Source organism: Protopterus annectens, chromosome 2.part0, assembly GCF_019279795.1.
Source record: "Protopterus annectens isolate FY-2018-M chromosome 2.part0, PAN1.0, whole genome shotgun sequence".
In the NCBI taxonomy this organism is placed as follows: domain Eukaryota; kingdom Metazoa; phylum Chordata; order Ceratodontiformes; family Protopteridae; genus Protopterus; species Protopterus annectens.
Window position 1 is genome coordinate 1,101,244,933 of NC_056728.1, and position 12,733 is coordinate 1,101,257,665.

The 12,733-nt window shown below is 44.0% G+C and overlaps 1 protein-coding gene across 1 annotated transcript in view; it reads right to left on the reverse strand.

Annotated features, from left to right (window-relative positions):
- Nucleotides 1–12,733, reverse strand: part of AIMP1 (aminoacyl tRNA synthetase complex interacting multifunctional protein 1) — a 561,139-nt gene that overhangs the window by 501,184 nt on the left and 47,222 nt on the right. Inside the window, exon 3 of the mRNA XM_044060376.1 lies at nt 5,016–5,201. Within this exon, the coding sequence (XP_043916311.1) occupies nt 5,016–5,201 (186 nt within the window). The remainder of the gene's footprint in view (nt 1–5,015; nt 5,202–12,733) is intronic.

Sequence of the window (12,733 nt, forward strand, 5' to 3'; positions counted from 1 at the left end):
AAGGTCTACAGCCATGCTGAGATTTGGATAGTAGATGGTTATTTAGGAGGTGATTCATTAGTTGAGAATGAACTACTCTCTCTCTAATATTTTTGACAGTGGAGATAGAATTGCGATTGGGCAATAGTTTCTGAATTCAAGAGAGGTACCTCCATTGTGGAGTGAAATAATATGTGATATTTTCCATGCGTCAGGAACTTTACATTCTGATATAGACCTATTTATGAGTATAGATACGGTTTAGGCTATAGCCTCTGCAGTTAACTGAAGGAAGTCTGCTGGAAGATTGTCAGAGGCTGGTTTGGTTGTTTTAAGTTTTTTGAGGAATTGGCTATTAACTTAATGGGAACTGGATGTAGACAAAAGCTGGGGGGCATGTTTAGAGAACTAGGGTGGGTAGGGGTAGTTGTTGGAATGGGGCCACTGGCACACTTTTGGGTGTTTGGCAAGGGCTTGGACTGTATTAGTAAAGTAGTTGTTAAACTGAGTGGGGGTGTCCTTCAGGTTGTTTGGTAATACAGAGGTAGGGGTAAGTGGGTTTCCCTGGGTGCAGTAAACTCTTTAATGTGGCCATGCATTTTTGGGGGTGGTGAGCATATTTTTCCTGTGTGGATATGTAGTAATTGGTTTTGTCAAGTTTAATTTGCCTTTTGGCTTTGTTGCGAAGTTCCAGATAGTTTTGTCTCAACGTAGTGGTTTTGTATTTATGGTATTGTAGCCAGGTTTTGTCCCTTTCTTTTATTATAATCTTTGTATCTTTACATAGCCATGGGGCATAGTTAAGCTCTGACTCTGATGATTTGGGAGGGTGCATGATGGTTTAAGATGTTTAGGAAGGTTGAGTTGAAGTATTGCAAGGCTTCATCTAGGGGTAGCTGTTTTAGGGGGGGTCCAGTTGCAGCATTTTAGTGCATTTATTAGATTGTTGGCTTAGAGGGACTTTTTGTAGCATACTACTCTGAGGATGGGTTGGTTAATGTGGTGGGATCTGTTCCTAATTAAATAGGTTGCTTGATGGTCACTCAGACTGTCTGGAAAACAGCCTGACTGATGTATGAGAGTGGGGTCAGATAGCAGAATCCAGTCTAGGATGGACTAGCGTTTGGTTGCTTTGTCAATTCTAGTGGGGGGTAGATATAATTTGGGTGAATCCATGAAGGTTAATGTAGGAAGAGGGACTTGTGGCTGGTACAGTCACACCAGTCAATATTAAAGTCACCTAGTAGTATGGTCTCTTGTGGAATAGAGGTTGTTATCCAGTTTAGCAGGTTTTCCATTATAGCAATATTATTGCCTGGAAGAATATAGCCACCTGCAATAATAATGTGTTTGTTGGTGTTTAGTTTTAATTTGGCAATAATTAGCTCTACACCTTTGATTTCCTGTGAATTACAATCAATTTGTTCTACAGTGAGATGATTTTGGAATAATATTGCTACTTCACCACGCTTTTCCTAACCTGACTCTACATATAATATTGTAACCAGGGGCAGTGATCTCATTATTGTGGTGTTCTGGTTTAAGGTAGGTTTCAGTTAACATAGCAATTTCAGATTTGTGTACTGCTAACAGGGCACAAAGGTCCTGAGTTTTGTTATGTATACTTCTTGCGTTCAAGTTTAACAGGAGATGAGATGAGGTAGGCCTTAAGTATGCAGGATTTGGTTGATTTAAGTTTGAGTTGGTTGATGCATTGGGTCCTGGATTAGGGTGTATGTCTCCACAGCAAGTGAGTTTTTGGAGAAGGTATAGATAGAGTTTAGTTAGTATATTACTTTGATTTGCTTTTGGGAATAGTGAGGGTTACTTTTGTTTGTTAGCTTCCTATACAAGTAGGAAAAAGGTTTGGAGGAGGTAAGGTCACATGGTGATACAGGAAAGTTTATTAGCTTTATTGTATTGGCAAAGGAGTCGGTCTGACCTGTTGGTGGGATATTAATATAAAGTTTTGTGCAAGTTTTGAGCACTTGCAGTTGTGCTTTCAGTTCCTCATCTGATGAACTATACAGTTTTAAATCATCTACAAAAAAAAGACAAGTCTTCAAATGTTTTCTGTGAGCCAAATTATAGCCATGACCTAATCTGTTAAATAGACAACTTAATGGGTTAAGAGCAAGACAAAAGAACAGCGGTGAAACAAAGTCACCCTGGAATATCCTCCTTTGAATTTTTATCCCTGGAATAATAATGTGTCCTTTATCGTGGCTTAACTGCACAGTGGTTTATCAATGTTTCATGGTCGCTGTAATGTAATCGATCAGTGTAGGATATACGCCTTATACATTTTTAAGCACTCTTTTCTCCATGAATGTGGAATACTGTCAGATGCTTTTTTATAAGTCTATTTTATGTCACACCTAGATTCTTCCCCTTTTTACAGTTCTCTATTATGACTATTTAACATCAAATGATCCTTTGTTCCACATGACTTTCTTTTATTACCCTTTTGTTCTATTGCCATGATTGAGTTTTCTTCTAAATGACTAATAAACTCTATCAGCATCAATTCCAGTGTATAGTTTATACATAGTCAGAAGGCAAGTTACTGGCATATCATTTTTAGGATAGCTTGCAGGTTTGCTCTTAAAAAGAAGTATTGTTTTTCCTTTTAGCCAGGCTGGTGTTTGTTCAGGGTGTGCATATAAACGGATCTTACTCATGTCTAAATCTTCATGTAAAGAGGTTAACACTTTTAATCAGAAGTTAGGTACTGCATCTGGGTCTGGGTTTCCCAATTAGTCTGCTATAATAGTGATCTAATGAGCATTAAATGTTTCTCTCAAAATAATGTCTTGGCATCCATATTTCACCGTTCCAGGCTCTGACATGCTGCAGCACTGAGAAAACTATATTAGATTAAAAAGGACCGGCTGCCACAGACAGTTCCATTTTCAAATCAATATAAATGCAGGACCTGATTGATCAACACAACATACACACAACACAACTACCACTCAACAGCAGCACATAAGGAGCGTCAAATTAAACAAAAAATCCACAGAGAGAGACAGGGAGACAACAATGCAATCCCAAAGAAAGAACTCCATTCCCTAGAGAGTGAGAAATGGAATCAAAGTTTCTACTGCTACAGTGAGTGTTCCCACACGACTGTATTATATTTCTTAGGTCTTTTTATCAGGGAATTCAGAACACATTGATAATCACTATTTCTATTAAGTACTTTATAACATATAGGTAAACTTGTAAAGCTATGGCTGCAGGCATCAGTCACAACCCTAAGAAATCTACCGAGAAAACTTCCAAGAGAAATACCATTTTCATAAAAAAATCATTTAAAGGTGCATAAAGGCTGATGCAAAATAAATCTGTCTTTGCAGTTTACAACATAAAGTTCAAATTTCAGGAACGGCGATGCAACCTCCTTGTCAACTTCAAATAAAAACCGTTTACAAAAAAAAAAAAATTTCATACTATAAAATGAAGTCAAAGAAACTGCCAAGGAAGACATGCAAACCAGGATGAGCAGCAGACTTTAAGAAAAGAAAATAATTAAAAAAATAAATAAATAAAAATACAAGATTCCCTAAAGATGACAAGCATTTCAATACTGTAGGCAGATTTATTCTCCTTCTGGCACATAATGTGAAAAACCTTCCATTAAGACAAATAAGGCTTCCAAAGAAGTCCAGTTCCAGACCAAATGCCAAGACAACAGAACTCTTCAGGAATTAAAATGTCAGCAGCCATGACCAAAACAGCAGGGTATGCAGTGAAAGATGTTGAATTATTTTCCTCTGCTGAAAAGAGAAAGTCTTCCTAAAAGGAAAGAACTAACAATGGCCAACACAGAGCTGATAAACAGTGCGCCTCTTGAGTAACCTATTATAGCAATGCGTGTTGCAATAACGTGATCACTGCAACAGATTTCACTGTGAGCTGGAATCTAGATGCAGCCTGCCTTCTGCTCAGCTGACCTAACTTCCAGACCTCTAGTGCGGAATGGTATCCTTTCCCATGCTGGAGACGTCAGACTGATACCAAGTAAAAAGGAAGAGCACTCTGTGCCATCCTAGGTCCTTTCTGATAGGGGCAAAAAAGTAAGTATCAACAGGTATACAATCAGCCCGTGGCTGTAGCAGGTGTCAGCTAAGTACTCCAAAAATATCCAGAGTCTCCTAATTTGAAGACCAAGTCAAAGAAACATTTAAGGACAGAAATATGTACTCTAGGTCTAACCCTAACATTTTCTGTGAGACTAGACAATTTTAGATTCAAATTACTAATGTTCAGCAGTGCAACCCTAACGTAAGGGACACTGCAATTTGGAATATCCACTAGATGGTACTTGCTTAAAAAAAGCACTGTGTGGCAGAAAAACTCTTGGTCTATATGTGGATACCCACAGAAGGAAGGGAGGCAAGAAAGAGATGCAGGATCAGCATGGTACAACAGGCAGGACTGTCAATCATCACCTCCACAGAATAAAATGATTTTGTTTAGAAATTGTGTCATCATTCTTGGAGATGTACTGCTCAAGACATTTGTGTTTCCTGCCCCACAGACATGCATGAAGCACTCAGACATAATATTCCCCATGTTCCATTGGGTAAGGTTGTTCACCTGATTTGAGTAACTAGGAGAATATACTCCTATTTGGAGTGGAAGACCCTAAGGGTACTGGTCATGTCATAAATCCAGGTGCCAGACAGGTGGTTACTAGGACTTCATCTTTGCTCATATTGACACAGAGACCTTACAGGTGCGAGTCAGGAGCCATAGCACCTTCCTAGACTTGGGTGAAGGTGCTGTTGAGGGTATAATTGTAGGTATGGTACAGTGTGGATAAGATTTGCCAAAGCAGTGTCCAGGAGGTTTAAGCAGTGATTTTTTTTTTTTTACAAACTCAGCATAAGTAGGTCTAGTGGTAGGTGGTTGTGAAGTGGTGGTAAGGAGCTTACAGACGTATGTTGTGTGTGAGACTAGCCTCCAAGCTGGTTAAGTATCAGCACATCTCACAAGCTGTATTACTGCAGGACAGGAGTCTGAGCCCTTACCTTTTTTATCAGGTTTTTCCTTTTTCTTCTCCTTCTTCTTCTCCTCTACCTGTTCTCCTGCTGGAGCACTTGTTTTGGAAACCGATACAGGCACTACAGGTACCTCATGCTTTTCAGGCTTGGGTGCAGCAGTCACATGATCACTCTGCTCGTCTGAAGAGGTTGATGGAACAGGAATCTGTCGGACTAAGAAAATTAAATATAATTATTTAAAGGAGAGAGAGAATGTTTCCAGGGGCAAAAATGCAGAAGGTAATGATCAATACCTTGGTGTAGAACAGGCTGCCTGGCAGCTTCATAAAATATCCATGACTATGTCACCCTTAATCTATAGAAGCAGCCATACACCACAGACAGTTGGCTTTCACTGAAGATAAGTAGTAAAATAATACAGTCATGGACAGACTGGGATAGGTCAAATGGGATCAGTACTCTACCCCAGTTAAATTCACAATAAACAATAACTCATTTTATATTATTGACTCTCACTATCGATAAAAGTAATCAGTCACGCTATCATAATCAGCATGAAGTCAGTCTACAGAAGAATAAGTGTACACAACTTTGTTTGAGGAGAGATTCAAATAATACTTCCAAATGCCAAGAGGGTCACCCAAAGTGGAGGCCAAAACAGCTGACAGCAACTCTTCTCTCATGGGCATAGAGGAAGCATGTTATAGCTACCACAGGTCTGCTTCCTAATGAAGATAACTAACACGATACATACACTAGGATACCCACAGCTGGTGAGTGCACATGAAAAATGAATGCTCACTTGTCTAAACCAAAGTGTTAAAAAACACTAAATGATGCTTTTTCAGACTTGCAGTGCTGTTTCAAAGGGGACTGCCTATATTTTCCCTTAAGGGAGGTTTTTTGTTTGAGAAGGAATACCTCAAGTACTTTTTCTATAACGCTTGCTCAAAGCCACACACAGACACTGCAACAAGTACAAGTACTGTGCTCTGGTCCTAAACAATGTACTAGCAAGAGACACGAATGGTAGGCCTATACTATACCCAGACTGAAAGCATGGGGAAGAAAATTCCCCATGAAGCAAAGCAAAAAAAGGGGAAAAAAACACACTTATGTAATGGCGGAGGTGAAACAAGATAAAATACTTATTAAACACTAAAACAGAATAATTCTGAGAAAAGCTCGCTCATGTGGCTTGGGTAAATTTCTTTTATGTAGCATGAAAGATCTGGAAAGAGTTGGACTACATGTCCATCATGGAAGACAGGAGGATGAGGAGGTGCTCGTAGCCTGGAGAAGTTATACCTCATAAGAGGTCCTAATGCTTACAAAACAACTCCTGCAGTTTACCAGATAGACCACTTCTTATCAAATCCAGTGACCACCAAACTAGGATGCAGGCAGCCTTGTGGCACAGAGGGATAAAGCCCTAACAGTGACCCAGAAAATCCATGTTTGGTTACCAAACAGGTGTTAAAATGGTAGCATGGGGTGGGGGACTGAGCAGAAATGTTGGCATGCCCATCCTGGGGGAAAGGAGGCAGCTAAGGCTCACTAAAATATAGCATCATTACAAACCTAGAGAACATTGTGAGGCAAAAGTAGGTGTACCGTTAGGTTGGAGGTCTACCAATATAGTGCCAAGTGGTGTTCACAAGGTTAATGTGGGGAGGGATTTAGACACTCAATGTCAGTAAACGTGATGCTATGCCAGCATCCTTGATCACCTCACAAAGCCTGGAGGAGGCTAAGGAGGGGCCAGTATAGCCAGTGAACAAGGCAAAAGTACCTGGTGGCAGCTGATGATCAGCTTTGGGGAGGGGGAGAAAAAGAAAAGAAACTAGAGTACCAATCTCTGCTATGGACATACTTCTGAAATGAAAGCTACCATACAACCGGTTGATTTGCCTATGCCCGAAATATTTTCTAAGAAGCAGTTTACCACCTTATTTCAAAAGATAAGGAAGTCTTTAATGCCCTTGGAAAGGTCTTTCTTTGCAACTGCCAGCCCTTCCCTCCATCAAGAAAAACAAAACAAAACAAAAGAACAGCAATCTGCTGTTTTCCCAACCTCATGCACTAACTTCACATAGAAGTAGAACTGTTGGTGCACATCCAAGATATGAAGCTTTTGTCCCTTGTTTGTTGCCCATCCCACACCAAAAAAAAGTAGGTAAATAGATTTCCTTGTTTTTTTTGTATCCCACAAAGAAGGAAGATTAACTTAAGTACAACTGTGACATTAATTTCTGCAAAAATGTAGGAAGGTCCTAAGAGGAATCCAACCTTTATGGACTTTCATAAAGGTTGGATTCCTGAAAGTCCAGATTCTGCTCCCCAGAGATGAGAGCCTGACCACACAAGATCAGGTAAAATAGTTTTCCAAGAGAATTTTCAAAGCTGCTGAACCACTGGATTCAAATCAACAGATTGACAAACCTGCCTATCATGAAGTTTAGGTCCAAATGTAGGAAGCGATACTGAACCCCCCCCCCCCCTAAAGGGACTGCCTGACCAGCTGGATGCCAAGCCACAGTCCTGCGATTTACATGGTTATAATGTGCAGAAATATCTGAAATACGGACCTTGACTAAGGAACAACACAAGGAATCCACACATCTTAAAAAAAAAAAAAAGCAGCATAATGACTGAATGGGGAAGCACAATAGAGCTCTTCACTCGGTGTAGCCCATCTTTTGTTGAAAAAGAAGTTATGTACTCACCATAACGTTCCATCTGAGTAGTTAGACTTCATTTGTCAGCAACCTGTGGGTTCCAGATCCGAGCCGGCAGCTTACCAAGCTAAAGATCCGAGCTCCAAGCTCCTCCCCCTAAGATACCAAAAACCTGACCAGAACACACAAACCAGGCTCATCAGACTCAGGACATCGAGCCCAAAAGCAGAAATAAACCACCAAGGTCAGGAGGAAGGAGGGAGGGAAGGTTGCTGACAAATGAAGTCTAACTACTCAAATGGAACGTTATGGTGAGTACATAACTTCTTTATCTGAAGTAGTTAACTTCATTTGATCATCAACCTGTGGAACAGAGTCCCCAGCTACCCGTAATCCTGGGAGGCCCTTAAGGAAGGATATTCCAGAGCACTGCAGTGCCAAAAGAAGCCCTTCCTCTAGACACCATATCCAGCTTATAATGAGTAATAAAAGTGCGAGAGGAAGCCCAGGTAGCTGCTGAACAAATGTCATCCAGGGAAACTCTACACCAGAATGCAGCAGAAGTAGCCATAGAAAAGGTAGAATGAGCATGAACCCCTTCTGGTTCTTGTAATCCAAGTTCTTTATATGCTTGTAAAATACAAAGCGAAATCCATTTAGCGAGAGTCACCTTCGAAAACGGTTTCCCTAAAAAGGGTTTAGCAAAGGAAACAAAAAGCTGATCAGATTTACGGAAAGGTTTGGACCTATGCAAGTAAAAAGTAACTGCCTGTGAGCATCCAGCAAATGAAGTTTGTATTTCCCTTTATTTTGAAAATTAGGGAAAAATGCAGGCAGATTAATACACTGATTAATGTTTGACTCTGAAGTAACTTTAGGAAGAAAAGACAGGTTAGTCCTGAGAGACACCCTATCCTTATGAAAAACTAGGTATGGGGGTTTCATACATAAGGCTTGAAGCTCTGGCACTCTTCTGGCTGAAGTGATAGCTACCAGGAAGGTTGTCTTCCACGACAAGTATTTCAAGTCAACTGATGCTGTGGGTTCGAAAGGAGGCGCAACTAAGGCCTGAAGAACCAAGGTCAAATCCCATGGAGGAGAAGGGTGTTTAATAGGAGGTCTCAGTAGAAATGTACCTTTGATAAAGGTCTTGCAAATTCTGGCAGCAGCTAGAGAACCTGAATTCTCTCCTACATGAAAATGGGATATAGCCGCCAGCTGGACTTTCACTGTGGAAGAGCTGGCTCCTTGGTGGAATATACGAAACAAAAAGTCTAACACCGCTGGAAGTGGAGAGATAAAAGGATCCAAATTTCTCTGAGAAGCCCAAATGGAAAAACATTTCCATTTACTACTGTACACTTTCCTGGTAGAGGATCTGTGGGCCGCTACCAGAATGGACTTAACTGGAGAAGAGATACCGGGAGTCCTGGCAACTAATGGAACTGGAGCAACCAAGCTGTGAGCTTGAGGCTGTCCAGATTCGGAGGAGGAATTCCCGAAGGATGACGAATGAGATCCGGAATGGGATCCAATATCCAGGGCGGAGCTAGAAGATGAGACTGTAGGCAAGGGAACCAAACTTGACGAGGCCAGAATGGGGCTATGAGGATAACCCTGCTCCCCAACCGACGAGCTTTCTGTAAGAATTTTGTCATGAGAGGAAGCGGGGGATACGCATAAATAAGACCAGGTGGCCAAGCATGGACAAGAGGGTCTATGGGGACATCCCCCGTTGGGGGAATCTGAGCGAAAAACTTGCTGCACTTCACGTTGGACGGCGATGGGAAGAGATCACAGCAAGGCTGACCCCACTTGAGGAAGATCTGTTCTGCTACATAAGAGTTCAGAGACCACTTGTAAGACGGAAAGGATAGTCCTGCTCAATTTGTCTGCCAAAAAGTTGGACTGACCCGGGATGTGCATTGCCATCAGAAAACGGTTGGTGGAGATCGCCCATTCCCATACTCTCATGGCCTCTCGATGAAGTGGATAGGAGCTGGTTCCCCCCTGTTTGTTGATGTACCAGACCACTGACATATTGTCTGAGTGGATCGCAATAGTTCCCAGAGGAAGAGAGGTGTGAAGGGCCTGCAACATTAAAAGGACTGCTCTCATCTCTAGAACATTGATATGCATAACGGTCTCGCTTGGAGTCCACGTGCCTTGGACAGTCCTGCCCAAGCAATGCCCCACCCTAGGCAGGAGGCGTCCATGGTCACTGTGGCTTGGGGTGGAGGCGTAACAAAGGGGTGTCCTTCTCGTAGATCCTGGGATTGAAGCCACCACATGAGAGAAGCTTTGCACAATTTGTTTAGAGGGATCAGAAAGTCTAGAGACTGATGCAGTAGAGACCACTGAGCTTGTAACGTCCATTGTAACACTCTCATATGAAGAAGTGCACAAGGAATCAGATTTATAGCTGCTGCCATGGACCCTAGGGCTCTTGGGACTAACTCTGTTGGGGGTGCAGGAGTCTGAAGACGTGCCGAGACATGAAGGGCCAGGATCCGAAGTCTGTCTGGGGTCAAAAATATCCTGGCCTAAAGAAAGTCTATTCTTGCCTCTATGAAGTCCAGAATCTGAACAGGTTGAAGAGAAGACTTCTTGAGGTTTATTGTAATACCCAGCCGATTCGACAACTGAAGAAGTTGTTTCTGGCTAGCCCAAATTGATGCTTGGTGGGGGCGGTGAGGAGCCAGTTGTCCAGGTACGGGAAGACCTGAATGCCCTGAAGCCTCAGGTGGGCTGCTACAACTGCCATGACCTTGGTAAACACCCTGGGGGCTGTGGTGAGACCAAAGGGTAGGACCCTGAACTGGTAGTGACTGTCTCCTAATTGAAAGTGGAGGAACCTCCTGGATCGCCTGTCCATCAGGATATGGTAGTACTCATCCTTGAGGTCTACTGAGCACATCCAGTCTTCCTCCTGCAAGAACGTCAGGATGGATTGTAATGTGACCATCCGGAACTTCTCCTTGGCAACAGACAGGTTCATCGTGGATAGGTCGAGGATCGGCCTCAAGTCCCCCGTCTTTTATGGCACCAAAAAGAACCTGGAATAGATGCCCGATATGGACTGGTCTGGGGGCACTTGTTGGATTGCTCTTTTGTCTAGCAGCTTTTCTATTTCCAAAGTTGCTGACTCCCTTTGAGCAGGTGGGACGTCCGGGATGCGCCTTGTGGATAGGGGACTGTTTATGAAGGGAATAGAATAGCCTCTGGATATTATTCAAAGCACCCAGCGATCTGATGTTATGGACTCCCACTGGGCCAGGTGCCTCGAAAAACGCCCCCGACTGCCTCCAGAGAGGAGCAGCCGAGCAACCCCTCAAGGCTGCTGCGCGGTTCTGTCAGAAAAAGGTTCCAGTGACCAGAAGTTCTTTGGTCCCCCTCTGCCTTTGGGCCGGCATCCACCTTGTCCCCCTCTGCCTCTAAGGGAGGAGGAGTCCAGAGCTTTTCGTGACTGCTGAGACTTCCGGAACCTCAGCTTCTTCTGCCCTCGCTGGTTCCTGGAGAAGTACCTCTGAGGATTGGAGAAGCAGATCCTGATAGCCGACAGCATTTTCCCATCCTTCTCGCTCTGGACTAGTGCATCTCGGACGGTCTTCCTGAACAGGGTCGAACCTTCAAAAGGGGCATTCGCAAAGGACGCCTTGAAAGGTTCCGAAAAATCGCAAAGCCGGAGCCAGGCATGATACCTCATGGCAATACTGGACCCGGCAGCCCTAGCGGCTCCCTCGGTGGCATGAGAGAGTAAACGCATGGACATATTTGAAACAGACTTGAGAGTGGCCATATGAGCTGAGAATGTCCATTTATCCTCGGCCGAAATGGACTCCAGAGGAGACTCTGCATACTCTTTCACAAGGTCACGCTGAAGTCTAATTACGTAGGTTATGTAATTCAGCGCCCTTATAGCAAAGGTAGCTGAAGCAAATATCTGCTTTCCAAGACGATCCATCACCCTAGACTCCTTGTCCGGAGGATGGACAGAGGAATTTTCCTGGGCCAGTTCCTTTTTGGTGGCTTCCGTCACCACCATGGCATTAACTGGGGAACCCTTACTCCAAGTGGGCTTGTCAGCAGGAGGGCTCAATACTTTATCTGGCCATTTGGGTATTGGCTCTACAGTGTCCGGTTCCTTCCAAGCTCTGGTGGTAGTGAGGTCCACCAGAGGGTCAGCCGGGGGGGGGGGCACCCAAGAGGTAGATGGTCCTGTGTCAAATGCCTCCAGAAATACAGACTCATCCGAGGAAGGCTTTTGGGAAGATCAGCCCCTTCCCCCCGGCAAAGTATTTCCATTATATCTCTGAAGGAGACGTCTTTGGGGGGCGATCTGTGGGAACCTTCCCCTTCCTCCAAGTCGGTATCCTCAGTGAGGGACTCGGGGGAGTCCATGTACCTCCTCTTGCACTGGCATTTACGAGGGGCCTCCTCAGGGGGGGGGGTTCTCCAGGGAGGTCTCACAAACAGTCTCATATTCCTCAAGGGAAACTGTCTGGGACGTACCGGACACAGGATGTCCCTGGGAGGACTAGATGATGGAAGACAAACTCAGCTGCGAGGAAGCAGGGGCTGACTCCGAGGAAAGAGTAAGGGGTCTCGATCCTCCAGAGAGTACCCTCTCCACAACGAAGGCCGAAGGGGAGCCAGCTTCCCTGAAACTAGTAGGGTGGGTAGCTGTGCCCCTCGCATCAGACGAGGGGATCGTAGTCAAGGTCGGAACAGTCGGACCCAGAGAGATGGTATGCCCCGACCACAACAGGGCCAATGACACACATCACCTTGGATCCAACGCCCAGATCTTGGCTCAGAGAACTCTGATCCGACAAGAGATCAGACAGACTCGAGGGCATGGCCAGCATCAAGATTGGAGGAACCATCGGCGCCAACTGCCTGACTCCGGGGCTCCTCGGATCCAGGGACTCCGAAACCTGAGGGTGCATTGGAGAAGGAGCTATTGGGGCAAATGTCGGAGCCAAACTCCCTGCTCTGGCTGGAGGGGGCAGCAACACTCCCATCTGCTATTGAGTTTGCAGGAACCTTCTCATCATCCGGTCCAGG